General features: G+C 41.6%; 1 protein-coding gene and 1 long non-coding RNA gene across 3 annotated transcripts in view; one reads left to right on the top strand and one right to left on the bottom strand.

Annotated features, from left to right (window-relative positions):
- Window positions 1-740: 740 nt before the first annotated feature.
- LOC112944402 lies at window positions 741-4,146 on the bottom strand. Its single transcript, XR_003248763.1, has 4 exons — window positions 4,026-4,146; window positions 2,681-3,164; window positions 1,855-1,994; window positions 741-1,242 (listed from the first exon to the last, which is right to left on the bottom strand). It is a non-coding gene; the product is annotated as an uncharacterized LOC112944402 (long non-coding RNA).
- A 5,317-nt stretch (window positions 4,147-9,463) lies between these two features.
- The window catches only part of MAMDC2 (MAM domain containing 2), a 51,231-nt gene continuing 41,110 nt past the window's right edge, over window positions 9,464-19,584 (top strand). For both annotated transcript variants that reach the window (XM_026035833.1, XM_026035834.1), the window contains exons 1-2: window positions 9,464-9,515; window positions 9,606-9,719. In XM_026035833.1, the coding sequence (XP_025891618.1) occupies window positions 9,485-9,515; window positions 9,606-9,719 (145 nt within the window). In that variant the 5' untranslated portion in view covers window positions 9,464-9,484. The remainder of the gene's footprint in view (window positions 9,516-9,605; window positions 9,720-19,584) is intronic.

The raw sequence follows: 19,584 nt of genomic DNA, 5'->3' as shown, positions 1-19,584 counted from the left end.
GATGGATACGGTACCATATCCAGGTACCAGAAGGACAGTTTTAGGAGCCTGATTTATGGTGATTCTCCAGCTGTTCACTGCAGCCCTGTATTCTCCTTGAAAATCCCATAGTACTGCCCATTCCTGCAATTCCTGTCTAGGTAAATAGTGGACCACAGTGCCTGCCCTGGACGTGTTCTGCCCCCCAGCCCCTGGAAGACAGGGCTCATGGCCTTCGACTAGCAGTGGCCACATGCTGCCCCATGCAAATAACAACAAAAAAATAGTATATAACAAGTTTGCCAAAAGGTATTGTGATGTAAATGTTTTCCTTGTTTTTTACTCCAAAGGAGTTGGAATATTCTGTAGTTTTTTTTATAGTAGGTTTTCCACTGTATGTCCCAATAACTTTTGAAACAGCATAATCAACTTTTCTAACCACAAAGGTGTGTCACAGAAGGTCGTTTCCAAATTCCACGGTGCTTATGGAGAAGCCAGGTGTAGAGCAGGGTGATAGTATTTCTTGCTTGGCCTCAAGGAAAGGGTGATCTGGAACACATGTTTTTTTGAATCAAGACTCATGAAGTTTGGGTTTGAATCTATTAAAGTGAACACCTGGTGAAGTGATTATTTTTCATGTTATCCTGTGGTTATGTCCAAGAACTAAAACTTCTTTGAATATGGAGTTTTCAAAACAACTCAGATTGCCATCTCAGATGAGTATAAATATTTCTTCTTTGTTGTGAGTGTAGCTGGCACTCTCCAGGCTCCTCAGCATTGACTAGGGAAAGGCTACAGTTGGCACCGGAAAGTAATATTCAAGAGTCTCACCTTCCACAGATCAACACCTGGATAGCAGGCCATTAACAAGGCTTGCAGCCAATGTTTACATACATTATAGTCCAATCATTTTCTAACCATCTGGTTAAAACAAAACGCACACACACTCAATTAAAGTCAAACGTTACAGCTCTTATAAACCATTAATTACTTGTAAAACTGAGCTTTTTAAAATGCTAGTTATTTCCCCAGTTTCTGAGTATTTTTCCAGAGAGAAAGATKCAATTTGCTGGTGCCAATAGAGTTTTTAAAAGAAAAGACATAGACCGTTAGGATACGTCATTGGATCACTTCACATGCAGATGTCATTCAKTTTTGACAGTTTGCTTTCCTCCTCTTCATGACATGGTGATGTGCAGCCAGAGCCTGTTTCTTTCCAGCAGCTGGCTCTTCTTCACAGTGAATTAAATAAGGTCTGGAAAACTTGTTAGAGAGAGGAAGAAAAAAATAAATGAATAAATAGACTAGACTGGTAATTTTAATTTGAGAGTCCTGGAGTCCTTTCTCTGTCACATACAAAGAAAGAGCCAACATTAGTGAGCTGTGAGTTCATGCCGAACTTTTATTAACAGCCAGCACATTACACAATTTTGAGAAGTGTTTTTACTTTTTGTATTTTTTTAAAGATTGATCAGTTAGGTCATTTTAATCTGGAAAAAATGTGGTGTRGATTAACTTTTTCTCTCCATAGTCCCCATAGACCCCAGCAGTGTTTGCCTACAAATGACAGACTAGCAGTTGCAAACTCCTCTAGCAAACACCTGTGCCCTTCTTCACAGCAAGGATCATCATCTTTAGTGAGAAAGAAAGAAGAAGTAGCAGAGATCCATGTTCTCCATTTAAATTTTTTAGGACTGTCAATCAGCACAGGCAAGTTCAGCACATGGAAGAGTAAACATGCTGAAGTGAGGCACAACACAGTGGGACAAGGTGCCAGACACAAGCTTGGTTAGTCCTAAACCATTGCACACTGCTCAGAGCAAAACCTTCCAAAGGAGTGTGCAGAAGCAGTCTAGGAGCACGGAGAACGCTTACCTCTCTGGAACACTCCCAGAAGGATACAGATGTGTCTGCAGAAGGATACAGATGTGTCTGATGTGGGCACGTGGCAGATGCTTTAGGCTGCAGTGGTAGGAACTTTCCCCAACACTTCACTCAGCTGTGGCAGTCCATTGCTGACAGTGCCACGGGGCAGCAGTCAGAAGGGGGGAAGGGAGGTGGGAAAAAAAAATACACAGTAGGATCTATGGAGTGTCCCTGCCATCCTGACACCCTCAAAACGGTACAAAAATCACTGGTTACCTTCCACCCAGCCATTCCTTGGTTTTCTCTCATGAATTAAAATCCTCAGAAAAAAACAGGATGGTGGGTAAATATTTACCTCAGGAGAGGTAATTATGTATACTTCGATCTAGTTTCTTTCCCCGTTACATATCATCTCTCTCATCATCAACAGAAGCAGAGGTCCTCATTTGCTTTATGACATCTTTGCAGAGCAGCATCTCTGCAGAGAAGCACAGCTTGGAGCTTTGCTCTCCGTTTCCAGCTCTAATTGGGATCAAGTCCCTGGGAGCAACAGCTGCAGCACCCAGTGACCAGAACTGAACCAAAGATGACCACATGGCTCCGAGATGCGATGCAGCCACGTGCTAGGAAAGGCAGGCCTAGATGCAGGCTGACCTGTACTTTACTCTGTCAGAAGCCCAATGGAAAACGGTGGAAATATTCATAGATCATGAAATACTTCCAGAAAGCAGCTGCAAAACTGGTTCACGGAGAAGATGAGAATCAGCTAGCACTGCCAAGCATTGGGGAGAATGGGCAAAAGACAGGATCTGTGGGTGTAATAGCACAAACTTACACAGTTTAATTGTGGTCACATAACCTGATTAGATGACCTCAGCTCAGACTGTTCCTATTTCTTGTACTGAAAATAAATATAAAATAAAATCGATGTCAGGCTTTCTGCCTAAATTTACTTGTAAAGTGCCATACACAATTATATTAATATTAAAAGATAAAATACATTTGTAATATTGTTAACACATGAGTACAAGGAGACAGAAATATAAACACTGAACTGTGCTGCAAGACTTCCTTCCCCTTGTCCAGCCCTGGTGTCTTTTTTCAACTCAGAACAGTGCCAGTGTCCAATGTCCGAGAATAAGTGGAAAGTTTGGATGTGCCTGGGCATGCAACAAGATTTTTTTTTTTTAAGTATATTTTCCAAGATTTCAAAACAAACACTGGAGAGGAGAATATCTGTAGCCAGGACTCCAGAGAATAAGGAAGGAAAGCTCAGGATTTAGTCATCACCCTTCTATTTCTGTGATGTTACTGCTAATCTGAAAATACAAAAAGAGACAAATTAATGCAAGGCAAATCAGGGCTTGTGAATCAAGTATGTCCTTAAAGTGAGTTCAATTAATAAGAACACTTAACAAGAGATATAATTGGCCTGCTGCCTTATCCTGGATTTCTGCATTCCCAGTCTTAAAAGGCCAAAAGCAAAAGTGTAACATGCTCTTTTTTCCGGTCAGTTAAAATGGGCAGCAGCAGTGCCTATGGAATTAAGCTCTGCCATTTTTAGAATGCTTTTGGACTGAAAACAAAACAAACTAACAAAAAACCCCAGCAATCTATATATAATGATTAATGACACTTCTGACATTCCCTGCCCCCACCACTGTTGCTTAGTCTGGTTAATATATGTATGATCAGGTATCATATACATTTACCCATGATATGAAAAAGGCAATCTAATTAATTTAGCAGCAGAAAAAGAGTGGGACAGGACTTCAGGAAGTCTGAGCTAATAAAGTGAAAAATACTTTTAAATAATTCATCATTATGGAAATTGGTCTGCCATGTTCTGTGTATTTCTTGGAAGAAGGAGTCTAAGGGAGGGCCACTCTGAGRTTTTAAACCTGTTTCAGGATTTTTTTAATGTAGTTTTACCTCCATCAAGTCCCTTTCTTAAGTTTTGATACATTTTATCTACCACAATTTGGCTTACCTAGGCCTTCAGGAATTCTCTATCCTCCTCTTATYATTCCTCTAAAATAATCTAAGCTAAACTTAAAAAAAAAAACATGAATCCTAATCCTTGCTCTTTATAGTAAATATTTTCTCAAAGTTTTTCACTAATTCTACTTCTATTRTATTTCCCTTTGCAACTTTCAACCCCCTTTTCCACTTTTGCTCACCTTTTCCACTTGCCCTCCAAACAKCCCTCCTGCACACAGCTGTACCGTTTCACACATCTCCTGCGGCTTCCTGGCTTCCGATAGATTTCAGCAGCCTGGAGCTCCCTGTTTAGCAACATTTTGAACTGATTCAGCTGCACACTTTGGTGGCCCAGGAGCTGCACCATCTGGGAGGCAGGTGGGGAAGCAAYTGAGGGCAAGAGTTGTTTTCAGCTGGTCTCTTTTGAGCCACATATATTGGTGAGTCACCAATGCTAGCTGCCTATTCACACCATGAACACTTCAGCATTACTGTCTAGAGTATAACATGCTGTGCTCAATATTTCTATATGTGTGTATAAAGCAAGTAGATGTTTTTCAAAGCTGCTAAGGTGTTTTGGCTATCTAGCTCCCTCGGTAATGCCATTAATTCATGGGAGGAAGTCACATATAACTTCAGAGGTTTTGGCTAAAAGAGGTGCCTGAAGAACCATTTATTTTGCTTGAGTTCGTGGCTCTTCGAAACAAGATTAAATCCATTTATTTTAACAGATTAGCTAGAGGTATTAGTCATCCAGCTGTCAGAAATTCTTCACGGCAGATATGACCTGAAATGAGATCATTCTGGTCTCTGAAGATTATAGCTATGAGAGTTTGGACCAAGAAAGAATCCTAAATCATAAGTGTATATGGCTTTGACAAGATAAATCTTCCTGTTTAAAGTCGTTTTACAGAAGACCCTACAGAATACTTCTAATGTGGAAGTCTGTGTTTTAAGCATTTTTGTATCTCACAAGTCAGATCTGGCAAATACCCTCTGTCTATGGAGCAAACCAACAAATAATACCTTATTTCAGTATTTGCAACATAACAAATGGGGTGATCATGATTTCTTTGTTTTTTTTTTTTTTCTTACTGTTTGTCTTACCATAGCAACTACGACCTTACTCAAAGACTACTATCTTTATTAAACTTGGAGCACAGAAAGTAAACCTTGCCTCTCCCCAAGTAGTTTTTTTTTTTTCCTAAGAAAAGAAACAGTAGATAAAAACAGCCAGGCAGGCAGCAAATGTAATGAAGAAATCYTGCCTAACTTGCATTGGTTTCACCACACCAATTTCCATCTTGTTGTCATGAATCTATTATAGGCCTCACAAAAGAAAATGGAAAAAGAAACTTTTAAGAGGAATTTGAAGAAAAATAAGTAATCTTGTGGATGATTGTGAAGAGGTTCTTATATGTGAGAAGCTCAAAGCTGATGTCAATGCTGAGGTGAAGCCAGTTAGAGCAGAAAACAGCTGTGAAAAACATTGAAAGTGGAGACAAACAGCTTAAGTGACAGGGAGAGAAGAGCTCGTGAAGGGATGGAAAAAGATATGTGTCATGGCCAAAGGAAGGGAGCTGATCATCAGGGCAGCATTCACAGCTGTCATGACACAGAAGACGACACATCTGGTCTCAACTGACTAATTAATATTGTGCTAAACCTGCAGCAACAGCATTGGAAAAAGACAAAGGAAAAAGACTGTAAAACAAAATAAATTTAGGGAAAAATCAGGCTATTTCCCTTTGATTCTCTTGCTTTATTCAACTCTGGAGTTTCATATGTATTACTCAGAACAGTTCTTTAGATCTTGCCATTATGCTGTAATGCAACATAACGACAGATGGCATGTYGCGTTTTCTGTTTTTCTGGCTTCAGACACCTCGAGTGCTACGTGACCTTTGTACAGCGGGCAGACACAACACAGTCAAGACCTAAAAAAAAAAAAAATCACAAAATATGGTGCTTCTGTCAAAAAAAGAAAGCAATCATTGCTCGACTGAGTTTATTTTGCATATTTGCATATTTTCTGAGCAAGCAGCCTTTTTTTTGTAGTACTCCAGACAAATCTTAAATCTAGACTTTTTCTGAAGAAAAAATTAGAAGAATTTTGCTAGCCATTTGGAAAAACAGGAGTATATTTCATTTTGCTTTGTTCATTTTTACATCCATGATCTCTTTTCCTTTGCATATTTGTGTGGGGGCTTTGCTGCAGTGGTGGAGGAGGCCATCCTGCAGATACAGGGAGAGCTGCAAAATTTGGACGAAGGCACTACAGAGACACTATTTCATAATCTGTGAAGGCAACTGAAAAGGACAGCGGCTTCAGGGCTCTCTCTGTTCGAACTTCTGTCTTGGACAAAAGATCTAATTCACAGAGGACAGAAGGCAGGGAACCATATAGATTTTTTTGCATTCAGCTAGGATCTTTGAACTATCAGGGACAAACTTAATTAAGGGCTAGAGATAGAAGCAAATGGAAGCTATAGGAAAGAGGGTGTTCCCTGAAAACATAGATAAAAATGCTTAACTTATTTATGAAAAATAGAGCCCTGTGAGAAAAGGAAAGGAAAAGAGGGAAGGGAAAAGAAGGGAAGGGAAGGAAAGGGAAGGGAAAAGAGGGAAGGGAAAAGAAGAGAAGGGAAAAGAAGGGAAGGGAAAAGGTAACCCTACTTGTGAAGAAAAACTGGTTCTGAAGTACTGCATAAATTGTGATGTACTGCACTGTATAAAAATGAATTATGTATTTTTAAATCAACAATGCTAAAGAAGTCAAAACACCATAGAGTTTATGACCGACCTATGACTGAATGGTCAGTTTTGCATTTTGGGATTAGTCAAATCACTGAAATGGCACCAGATCATGACCAGAAACTGGTGAAAACTATCCTGAGATCAACTACCATGCAAGTCTGAAAATATAAAGGTCAAGCTGAAAAAAAAAAAGCCAACCAAAAATAAGGGTACATGTGCTGGTCAAGACCACTTTTTTTTTTTTTTTTTTTTTTAAGACCTGAGTAAGGCGTATTTCTAAAAGTGGAATGTTTTTCCACTACCTAGAGAAGAAACACTTTGGAAGGAGCCTGTGCCAGATACGTTTGCCAACTATTTTCTTTGCTTGATGTGTCCACAGAGGTCTGGCCGTTGTCCTTAGGAAAAGCAGAGAATATGCATGTGGACATACAGAAACTGTTTCTGGACACACCACTTCCTTGGGCTACATGTGGCTTGTGGCTGATGAGGGAGTTCCTATGGAAAATATTACAATAACTTCCTGATTTTTATTGTGGGTGCTAAGGTCTGCATACGTGGTGTTTGGATCTGAGATGCTAGTAGAGGAGTATGACTAGAGAGTCCAAAGATGTTTAGGTTCATCTTTGGCCTCTAGGCAAAAGCCAAACAAAAAATACAGAATTCTGTATTTTCTGTACAAATGTAAATTTGTATTATAGAGCTTAGGTATTATGTATTTTCTGTACATAATTTATGTAATTATGTATTATAGAACCAGGTTAATACCACCAGGAGTGCAGGTAAATCATAGTGGGATTCAGGTCACTGCCAGCAAAACAGTCCCTGAAGGACAGGAAAGGAGACAAAGGTTTTCTAGGACAGAGAATAATGCAGGAAATCTTGTGTGATCTAGCTAGCTGAGCAAGAAAACTGGGAATGCTGTGGTGCAAAACCTGCTAATGAACAAGGGATGCTAATCTTATAGTGATTTAGCAAAATGAATAGCACTAAAACTTAGCAAGTTCAAAATTAAATTTCCTATGGATATCTCCAGAGCAGATACTACTGCAGTCTTCCTACAATGGAAAGGCTGAAATTAAGGACCTGTTGTTTATGCATGAGGAATACCAAATGCTCTTGAGCATCATTATGCTTGCTGCTAATGTGCCATAACTCATTCACTGTCACAGTCCTCAAAGTCAGCAAACATGTTCACTAAAAGGTAAATCTTCAAATTGAACACACACTCCAGAGTGTGTTCACTCTGCAGTTAAGAGGCACATTATGTATATGCTAAAGGGACACGAAAAATAAGTAAAAAAGCACCACAATAAAGTCTGTCATCCAAAAATCTCAGACAAAATGTGAGATGTGTGAGGGCCATGGTGCAAAATGTGAGATATCACTGGGGATATCAACACTGCAACGTAAACTCATTTACTGTGTAAAGTAAGGAGAAAAGGTAGGTCTTCATGAGATTAAGCAATGGCAATGTTAAGTATGTTAGGGTTAATGTTAAGTATATTACAGTTATGCAGGAATTTAAAAACTTAATTGCAAAAAATCTTTCTATGTGTTTCAAATAACATTGCTGGAAACCTCTGAAAGCTTGTGATGAATGCCCAAACTTGCCAAAATTATGAAAAATAATGGCAAATAACTGAAACAGCCTCAGTAGGCCATATCATAAACAATACAGATTTTTACAGTGGTTTAAGAAAAAATTATATAGGGGCTCTGGACTATTCTTAGTGCCTCCCTTATGAAAAAATCTGCTACAGAAGCTAATGTGCTGATAATAAGAACGCCTATAAAATACATCCCTGAGGTGTAAGTCTTAATATAGACTGTGAGAAAAGTCTGTGAGAGAGTTTGGTGGGTATGGGTTAAAGTGGGCTTTGGTGAAATGAAGCTCTCCTTAGATCAATGCTTATTTCCACTACAGCTCTCAGACTGTCAGGAAGTGGTCTTAATCCACAAAGGAAAGGGTTACAAAATCTTCCAGGTTGCTTCTATAATTTTGAGGGCTGCTTTCAGGAAGTCAGCTGTTCTCATTTTACCTGATTAATTTAGATGATGACCCAAATGCCTGGATGAGGTGAGTTAGCTTGGAGGTGAAGTTAGGCCAAGCAATCCTTAGGGCAGTCCAGCTTTCCCAAGCATTTCACCAGGAAACCTCTGTGCTGCAGCAAGCACAACTGGATGAGTGAAGGAGCAGTCAAGGGGCACCAGGACAGGGGTGACCCAAAGGAGGGCGTAGGGGACAATCCACCGAGTGCGCAGGTGACACCAGCCTGGGGCACTGGTGGCTACTTGGAGGCCACTCAGAGGTGACAGATGGGGCTAGGGGCAGCTCTATGGGGCTGGGGCAAAGAGGGGTATGAAGACTGGTCCTGGTGGTGGCAGCTGCCTGCTCTGTGGATATAGGGTGTGTGTGCATTGTGTGAGGGGCATCTCAGCAATATGTTTAAATAATACCCAATGGGGGAAGGAGGAAAGTGGTGCCAGGCTCTTTCTCTGCAGAGAYCAGTAGAGCAGTGACAGGCGGAGAGGCAACAGGCGACAGCTGAAATATAGGGAAATGACTTCATTATTAAAAAAAAAAAAAAAAAAAAAAAAGACTTTTTTTTTTTCTCTCCTCCTCCTGAGGGGGCTGATCCCTGGAGCGGGGCGCTGGCGCCTCCATCCTTGCAGAGACCCGGAGCGCGAGCAACCTGCAGGAGGCGGCGCTGCCCGCAGCGGGTCGCGGCACCGGGACCCCCGGAGCGGGACCCCCGGAGCGGGACCCCCGGAGCGGGATCCCCGTCCCGTCCCGTCGCGTCCCGTCCCGTCGCGCCCAGCGCCGCCGCCCCGGCCGCGCCCCCCGCGCGCCCACGCGCCGCTCCGTGGGTCGCTCCGTGGGTCGGTGGCGCGGCGGGTGGTCATGCTGCGGCTCTGCCTGCTCGCAGCGCACGGTAAGCGGCGTTGGCGGCGTTGGCGGCGTTGGCGGCGCGGAGGCGCGCGGGGCGCCGCGCTGACCGCCTGTGCTCGCTCTGTGCTCGCAGCGCTGCGGCTCGCCGGGGCCGCCTGGCTCTCGGCCGGATCGTGCGCCTTCGAGGAGAGCGCCTGCGGCTACGAGTGGCACTACGGGCACCTGCCCTGGACCCTCAACGGCGAAGGTGAGCGGGTGCGGGGCGCCCCGGGAGCCGCGGGGGGACCCCTCGAGCGGCGGATGCTCCCTCTTCCCGCCGGGAAAGGCAGCACCGGGGGAACATCGAAAGCTCCCGTGCAAGACATTCCTTGCAAGCTTACCCGCTGCCTGGACGAAACGCAGCCCGGGAGCCTCTGCAGCGCTGCGGTTTGTTTTTGTTTTGTGCGCGCGTGTGTGTGAGGGGGCTGCTTACATTGGGTTGGGTTCTAGCCTGCCAGGGACTGCTTCTGCAGAGCAGGGAACTAACTAGCACTGCCAGGCGACACAGTTCTTAAAGAGGGACAGACCACATGAGCAGTGTCTTTAAGCTGCGCTTGACTAAAGCCCTTGCCCGTTTCACAGTGCCTGCAGTTCGGCAGGAAAACGATAGACACTCACGTGTCAGCGCTGCCTGTGGCTGACTGCAGCCCAAAAGGAGAACAAAACCCAGTCCCTGCACCCCGGCAGTCCCACGCGCAGCAGCCCGCGCCAGCTCTCAGCTGGGACGCCYGTGGCTGATGGAATCACTGGGGCCAAATCTGGGATGTGGTGAAGCCAGATGCAGCATGGGCATAACTGYGGAGTACAATCATTAATTGGGGGTTGTGTTCTGACCAGTTTGTCATTCATAAAGTGAATGTTGTGTTCACACAATAACAAAGAGCACTAAGTGCCTGAAAAGTTTTAAAATTCTGCAGCCTGAGTCAGGAGTGATGAAGTGAGCACTCAAGCAAGGAGGTAAATACCCTTCAACAGTGCGCCGCTCAAAACTACCCACTTCAGTTTTGTCAGTGCACTTCTCACTTAGTTGATAATGTTTTATTTTTTTTCCCAAAGTAAGCCACCTTAATCATTAATTTTCAGATTGATCACTACAGTTGAGAATGTCCCCAGAGCACTAACTTTGTTGTGAGGAAATCACGATTTCCTATTAAAATATGTTTTTGCCCTTCCCTTTGATTATTTAAAGCTACATGGGTTCCCCTGTGTTTTGGAAGGCAGTAGTTGTAATTTGGTAGCTGTCTCTGCTTTCCCCTCTCTGCCTGCTAACATTGTGCCTCCTGAAGTTGCTTCTCTTGGAAGCAGTGCTTCCTTTCTGTGAAAAATAGGAAGCCACATGGTAGTGGTATTGACTCAAGTCCAAGTGTCCATGAGAGGCTGGGAGCAAAACCTGCGGACAGGGTTGTGCAAGATGTTGTCCACCTCCATGCTCAGGTGTGTCAAGGAACAGGAAAATTAGATCACTGATTTAGATCAGCAACAGCCTAAAATTTTTGGCCCACAGACCGCTAGTTAGGTTGTTGCAACTTATTTCTGTTGAGTGACTGTAACCATACTAGTGGCCAGTAGTTTCTGTCATTGCGGATCTATTTTTTTTTCAGAAATATATGTAATCTAGTTTTTATATACATATATATGTATGTATATGCAGCATATATTGAATAGCAAGAATTTTGAAAGGTTTAGTACTGTCAGCATTCCCATTATAAATGCCTTCTCCTGCAGTGTGTGATTAAATCATAGTATGTCATTTCATGCAGACATTAGGCATGCAAAGTATTAACCTCTTTGGAAGTTCATTCACAGAATTGTGACTAAGTATAGTTGAAAATGGTTCATTCATATCTAGGAGGCAGATGTGCAAAATGAGTCTTCCTCAGATGCTCTTTTACACTCTCATTTAATACAAGCCTGGCCTGTCTGGCAGTACCAGGCCCTGGTATTTGCAAGTCTGGGATCAGCGGCAGTGTATGCAGTGATTTACTAGCACAGTGGAGGAAGATAAGGATGGGAGTGGCAATTTAGCCTTGATTTGTTCCATTTCTTGTATTAACTYAAAGTCTTCTGTTACTATTTTAAATAAAATTTTGAATAGAAGATTATATACAGTAAAATCTCGTGCTGGAACTACATGACTTGCAGTGTTAGCTCTTCATCTTATAAATCTCTCAGAAGTGTAGGCTTGTGCCAAACTGTCAAGTTGCTGTAAATATAGCTAGAATCCTGCCTAGAAATTTCCACTCCATACTTGAAAGTTTTTTGCCCAATTGCCAAGAAAGGCACTATCTTCTGAGGGGCCAGAAATAGATAAGAAATATGAGGCTAAATTTTACTTTTGTTTACAGCTCTGCATTCCCACTTAAACCAGGAAGTTTCTGKTTTTTTTTTCTTCTTYTTTTTTTTAATGTCTTTGACTTCTCCCTAGTATTCTGGTATGAAAGAGTAAAAGTGATTTCTGTTGTTGCTGTGCTTTTTTTCATTGTGCTTAAATGTATCATCTTTATAATTGGAAGACTTTTTTTGATTATTTTTTTACCTTAACTTTTTGATACACATAACTGAGTGACATTTCAAAGCCCATTTTAGTCTATGTGCAGAAGGAAATAATATTGAAATGGGCAGAAATTCTGCTTAAGACACAACTTGCAAATTGGGCTGTAATGTACCTGTCTCGTATTCCCGTAAACTTCTGTTTCATGATGTTCCATAGAGGTCTGAATTCAGGGGTGGGATGCTTAAGCATCAGCATYGAGGTGACTTTTTGAACCCTATGTTAGTCACCTGCTCACTTGGTGTCTATGGGGATGATAGCGATTTTTAGCAAGACCTCTACTATGTTAAAACATGGCTTGGTTCAGGATATAATATATAGTTTGTATAAATATATATGTAATATATATTTAGGATTATATATTCAGTATATAATATATATTTAATGTATATATCTGTCGATCCTCCCAGGGCTGAGGTGTGAGAGCTGGCCAGCTACATTTAGCACCAGGTTCCAGCTCTCGCTTTCGTGCAAGGAGGGTGGCGAAATCCAGGGCAAACTCGACGTGTTTGGTGAAGCGGCTGTTTGTAGGTAACCATCCTCACACGGAACGCAGCAAAGTCGTTGCTCAGGAAAAGGGCAGCGTTATGTAACCCTCTGTCTGAAATCTGATGAGCAGCAGATGATTCTGCGTGTGTGCAGCAGAGCCGTAATGGGCTATGCCAGCTTTAAATGATTTTGTAGCACACATAAACCAAGATATTAATGGAGTGTGGTGCATTTAAGGGTGTAGCCATGCTCCTGTTTTAGCCTTCTTGCCTTCACAGYGTCTCTGAACAGGACATTTATGTAAAAAACAAATATATAAATAAAATTGAGATATGGAATCTAAGACAAAGATCAGTCTCCTTGAGCTCAATTGATTGCTGAAAAACTTAGAAAACAGGTCTGCATTCAGCACTGCAGCAGTATTTAAAGATAGTTTGAAAGCTCTAGTTCTGGGTCRGCCACCATGAACATCTGGAAGTAAATTTAGCAGCAGTTCATGTGCAGGCTTTAAGAAATACAGCTTTGTGGGTCCATAATGGCCAGTTTCTATAGGAATGTACTGTTTTGCTAGCAAACCACAAGTCAGCAAAATATATTATGTTTTACTGGTGAAAGACTTCAGTGTACTGCAGAGTGTGAAACTTTGTATGGTAGGCTTTTATTAAATAACTTTGGGATTTTGCTTAACCAGATCAGGCATTTATTTCAGTAAACAGCCTTGCTTTGTAAATCACACGGAATCATAGAATGGTTAAGGTTGGAAGGGACCTGTAGAGATCAAGCAGGGACACCTAGAGCATGTGGCACAGGGTGGCATCCAGGGGGGTTTGGAAGATATCCAGAGAAGAAGCCTCCACATAATTATGTACTCATTAAGCAAATTTCTGTCTTCATTCCCTATGACAAACTTGCCATATCTCACTATAGAGAATGGGGCTGTGTTACTTTATGATAAAGGAAGATGCTGTATGTAGAAGGTGGTAATCCCCAACAGAGTCACAGATAAAGCCAAATAGACTCACCAGGAACGTAAGGCAGGGATTGTTTGAATGAAATGGGCTATTTTGGGTCAGTCGCAGCCATGCTGGAGGGCTGGATTTCAGTCTCTTTTTTTGCTTTCCCCTCAGCCCTGTCCAGCACATAACCTAACCATTAGCATATCCCGCTCATAGCAGTATTATAAATTAGTTGCATTAGACATAATAACTATGACACATCTTTTTAGGACTTGAGACAGCTTCTTTACACTTCTGCCAGGAATAGTTGTACTGCATTTTATGTGTCAGTGTCCGTGAGTATGTTTTGTTCTCTGTCTCCCTTTGGTTTAACATTGGTCTTTCAACAGAGTGGGAGATAATGGTGTTTGGGCTGGCAGCTCAAATTTGCACTAATGGAGTTTTTGTGCTGCATATGTTCGACTGCACTTAAGCATTAGATAAGGGATCTGCCCTGGAAGCTACAGGGAAAAGAGTGTTTTCTCCAGCAGTATAATCATGTTAAACGTGAGCTTTGCTAAATGCRCCTGTGCATGACCAGTTATGGGCTTGGAGCTATTTCAGTGATACCAGCACTTGTACAGTTGTGTCCTTATTGCCTTTGCTCTTCGTGGAGAGCTGCTGAGCAGCTTTCAGTGAGCATCCCCTGTAACGAGCCATGTGAGCTGAACAGCTGAAGCTSTGCCCAATGCTTTCTGTAGCCTTATGCATCTGGCTGTCACGTTTTCACTGACAGCTTTACGTGTGTGTGTTTGGGTTGTTGTGCTGCTTTGCTTCCAGAATTCCATGAATGTGTATGACTTGGAGTCCCATATCTCCAAGGATACACTTTTAATAGCATGCATTCCAGAGTTTTAGAATAGCGTTTTCTCGTTCTGTGATATTCTGAAGAAAAAASACATGTCCTTGAAGAGAAAAAGACTTCATTCAGAATAGTGATGTAATGAATTATGACATACTCCACCAATTTAAAAATCCTTAAAATCCTTAAGAATATTTTTTCTTAAAACATGCTTGATATTTTTTTACAGCTRCCCAAGACTTGATTTCTTTGATATATTCTAAATAGGAATCATTCAGGTAAGTTTGTGGTAACAAAGCAGCATCACTAACACCACATCAAGAAACTAAATTTCTCTTTGGGAACATGTGTATGATATAGTTATACTCAATTTTACAATGAAAAATGGTCTCAAAAGCAGATCAGTATTCAAAGAGCTTCAAATACATGAGGCATAAGAGTAGCAGCATGAGGAKTGTCTAACCTAAAATCCGCCTGCAACCACTTAAACATCTCTTATTTACAACTCTGCCCTATGATTTAAAGCTGGCCTCTCTTGACCTAAACTCTCTCATGTTGAGCACCACATCATTTGGGTGTAAGAACAGAGTAATGAAAGAGGAAATCACTAGTGATCTGTCAGTTGTGTTTATTTGCTTGTACCTCTGTCCACAGCCCTTTCCTGCACCTAGGAATGTATGTCATTTAAAAATATGCTTATGAAGAGGGTGTATCTTCACTGCTTTACACTATTCACTGTGTAACTTTACACAACTCTAAGACCAGACAAGGGGCCATGCTGTGATCATGGCAAAAGTGGAATTGGGAGGAGAGTGCGATTTGGGAGACTTGCTGGTGTGCCTAGCTGTGACAGAGCCAGGCCAGTGCAGCACGTGCTAGGCAAGATCTTTGGCTTCTAAATGTGCTCTGTGGGGGAGCTCAGTGGTTTGTGTTTTGCCAGTGTGGACATCTCTCTCCTGAATGCCGTTTTGCAGAAGAGAAGTGCCATTTGGATAGGCTCACGATCCAATTTGCCCTGTGCTCATGATGAAAATATGTTCATTTCTGGACATAGCAATTGCACTTGGAGTGACAGAGCTCTCTTTCCTCATCTCCACAGGGAAAGGAAACACCAAAGGCTTACTCTTTCAGGGATSCACTCAGGCTCTCATGCTCTTCTTAGTCCTTCCTTTATGGGAGGCGTTATATCCCTGTGCACTCATCTGTAACTGTGCAGTTCATGTTTTTTTGGCAGTTTTCTTGTGAAATCCATCAGCTTGGTCTATATATTAGTGGTGCCGTTCAGCTTCACTCCAGCCTCGTTCACTGTGATGCAACCAGAGGCTTTGCCTGTCCATGTGTAACCTCCCACTCCAGCCTCCTGTGCAATGGGATTTTCCTTGAGCCTTGCYGGAATTATGGCTATTAGCATGCTTTTAACTTATTTCAGAGTTGGGTCTTGTGCAGAAAGAAGCACTTTGCATGCACTTTACCTTCATGGAGGGCTTCATCAGCAGCTGGCGGTGGGTGAGATTTCTGCTAAGTCAAAACAAACAAATCCGAGGTTGTTATCAGAGCATCACGGGATGAGATACGGCTTTCAAAGCATTCCTTCTGCTCCACAAGGCAGCAGTTCTCTCAGATGCGTGTTTTTGCTTACAGCTGTTAGTGATTCAGTGCTTAGGGAATTAGCCGTCTATTTCAGTGCTTTTTAGCTGAGCCATGGAGGTTGGCGGCGAGAGGGAAGACAGCTGCTAGGGCATTCCTGTGTACTGACCATACCTGCTGCTCCTGACAGYGGGCTGGTCTTTAATTAGATTGAAAACAGCTGAAAAAAGAGCTAGTTTACCATTGGAAGTTGATTTGGGACAACAGCTGGGACAGTTGTCACATGTAATATTATGGAGTAATAGCAGGATACATGTGCTGATTCTTTAAATCTGTACAAGAAAGCTGTGGGAGGAAAAAAGGATGTGGGAGGGAAGGGTAATGGAGGCTAATGCACTTCACTCAGGTAAATATTTTGCATGTAACTCCAAAGAAAAGCAGCTTGCCCTTGTCTGGCAAGGTCTTTACTCACTGCTAGGATGGAGGAACTCAAGTGATTCTGTCTACAGTGCAGCACTGGAAAGCCACACTTTCCAAAAACTGCTGTGCAGCTTGGCATGCCAAAATGCTGCAAGTATTCCAAAATATTTCTTATTAATCACAGAAAATCTGTGTGTGTTTTTTGAAGGAAGRAGAAAGTAAATTCCATGTATATATTCTGGAGTAAATCCCGTCTAGATCTGCAGTGAAAAAAAAAGAGATTGCACTTGTACTAACAGGTCATTACTGACATTTCAGATACATTTTTACTGTTAAAAATCCCCTTGCATGTGGTACAAACTGTTCACAGGTGTAACTAAATGAGCCTGAACATGTCTTAATAGTCTTATGATCTTATCAAGTGGAAATTTTTTGATAGCTTATTGAAGAAGAAAGAGGAGAAAAAAAAAAGGCTAAAAGTAGTTACAATTAGTTGTCTTGTCCCCCTGCCTTTTTTGGTATTTTTCTCATTTTATGACCCTCTGAGATTTTTCATCTCCAGCCAGAGTGATAAATCGGTACAAGCAGCACTATAATTTATTGATTAAATTTATCAGGCAGTGTCAAGTCTTCGAGGCTTGTACTGTTACAGCTAAAGAAAACATGCTGAGAGAAAAAAAAAGATGTTTTCCTTTAATCTTTTAATTTTTACTGCCTAAATATTCCTTTGTAAAAGTAGTGTAGCAGAAGGTCAGATAAAAGGTCTGTGTAGTCTTCCTTGTAGTTTCACACTGTATGATTGCTTAATCGACTTGGTTCCTTAAAAGTCCATATCATTTGAATTCAGTTTACAACTCCCCTTTAGAAGAGCAAATATCCCAGTCTTCTCCTGTGATTCCTTGCAGCCAAAGTTTCAAGTCTAATTATGATCTACATGAAAAATTCCTACAGTTTTTATACAACAACATATGTGTGCCTGCCATTGGAAAATTGTCCTTTGATTAACAGATCATTTCTTCTGCAGTATGCAGCTTTTCGTGCAGCACGCTTTCTTTTGGCAAATATAGCTCAAATCTCTACGTTAGACAACTGTAGGCAGAATAATTGTGCTAGTGCTCTTGAACATTATTTTAAATAGATAGATTTTCAGATTAAATATGAGCTGCATGTCACTAACGCCTTTCTCATTACTGAAAGCCTTGCAAGCTTTAGTTAGAAAATATCCATGAATCACAGTAATTAGATTTCCATTTGAAATATCAGCCAGAGTCTTCGAGGAAACACAGACTCCACAGTTTTCAATTAGTGAACCATTAAAATATTTTAAGAGTCTCTGTGTGACTTAGTGAACCAGTAAAATACTTTAATAGTCTCAGGATGACTTAATGAGTTCCCTTAAGCCTGCTGGGCCATGAGCTGTATACCATATTAGAAATGTGGGAATAGCTACAGAAATGAAAGGAGTAGATTACAACCATTGTATATAAATGTGTAGTGAGATGTAGATCATTCATTCTCCACATTTCCTTTCAGAATTGTACAGTTTTCTCAGATTTTCCATCTTCGGCATTACATAAACAGTTGATCAAAACCCTTTTGAGGGTGACCTTGCCTAGCTCCCACCCACCTAGAACAAAAAGGAAAGCAAATTCTCCCTTGCCTTGAGGCATGCTGCTACCCTCAGCTTTGCAGCAGGTCCACCTCCAGTAAAACTCATGGCTAGGAGCAGGGAGACTCCCCTTGTAACCCTGCTGTGAACAGGCCAATTTGCCTATTTTCTGATCATACCATTAAAGATGGTGTTTTAATGCATTGGGTCTAAGAATTGAGTTTAGATTAAACTCTAGATGAAATGTTAATCCTTTTATGCCATAAAACTTCAGGCACTTCAGGTAGAAATTCTTTGCTGCTGTAGTAACAAGTAAATTGCCCAATGATTCTGTGTTTTGCTTGTAACCTTTCAATGAAAACATGTCTTCTTCCACAGGACCGTGTTTCTCTGAGCCTGGGTGATGGTTTATTTGCTGCCAGTAGTGATCACAAGCCCAGGTTGAGAAGCCCATTGATTTCAACACATCAGATCAGTAGCTTGTCTGTAGTGAGGAACTGTGATATATGGGATTTTCTTTTCTTGTGCAAAGGGGTATGGGTTCATACCTTTAAACCTCCTGGTAATCTGCCTTTGGAGGGAGAATGTGTCTGAAACTTTCTGAGCAAAAGAAACAAGAGCTCTGCTTTAATTTTTCCTGCCTTTGCACAGAGATGATCATTTGGTTTGTGGGGTATTTTCTTTGGAAATCAATAATGCTGACTTTTCTGGGGATTTATAAACAACACTCTGACTTTTCTCTGACTCTTTACTTCCTGCTTTGGATGTTGGCACAGCTTGGATGGCACAGCCTTGTTGCTGTTGCTGGGTATGACAGTGTCTTGGCCAGAAGATTTGGCTAAAGCTTGGATTATGCTTGAATATGTAAGCACAATGTTAGCGGCTTCACCTAGAAAATTTGTATGCACAGAAAAATGCAAGGGGAAAACCTCCTTTTTTTCCCCAAGGAAAAAGATATGTCCCCCACTGTAAGGAAGGATAGAACTAATGAGCTAAATGTTGTGTTCTGTATTTTAAAATCTTTGGGAGGCAGAAGTGATTAGTATTATGCTTTAGGTTAGTGAAGATATTTGCAAGACTGCATCCTTTGTAGTGTTGTTGCTTTGTTATAGGGAAGACAACGTGCATTGAGGCCAAGGTGCGGATGGGGCAGAGGTAGAGATACCCTGTGGCACCACAGCCCTCTCTCTGTCCATGCAGTGTAGTGGACAGCAGAAGTGCACCCAAATCATACATTTACAAAGTAATAGCTTAAATTAACATTGCCTAACTGTATGTCTAAATAAAACGTTACAATTGCATTGTAACAGGGAAAAGGGGGAAAAATGGGGTAGGGGGATAAAACAGAATTTGTCTCTTTTGCCTCTTTGGTATATAAAGGCACCTTCACTGGAACCTGTTTAGAAATACTAAATCTTTGCCTCTCTTTCTGGAGAATATACTGGAAACCTTCCTGTTAAGTCTATGTTGCATTACAAGCATTGAGATGATAAGGAAAATGAAAGAAATCTTCTAATCTTTATTTGAAGCACTTCAAATACTCTAGCACATATCAACTTTTCCCCTACCTGGAAGCACTCCCTTTCCCTTTCCCTTCCCCCTTTCCCTTCCCCCTTTCCC

Source organism: Nothoprocta perdicaria, unplaced genomic scaffold (genome assembly GCF_003342845.1).
Source record: "Nothoprocta perdicaria isolate Ctin4 unplaced genomic scaffold, notPer1 scaffold_168, whole genome shotgun sequence".
Lineage (NCBI taxonomy): Eukaryota > Metazoa > Chordata > Aves > Tinamiformes > Tinamidae > Nothoprocta > Nothoprocta perdicaria.
This window is presented reverse-complemented; position numbering and strand designations above follow the sequence as displayed.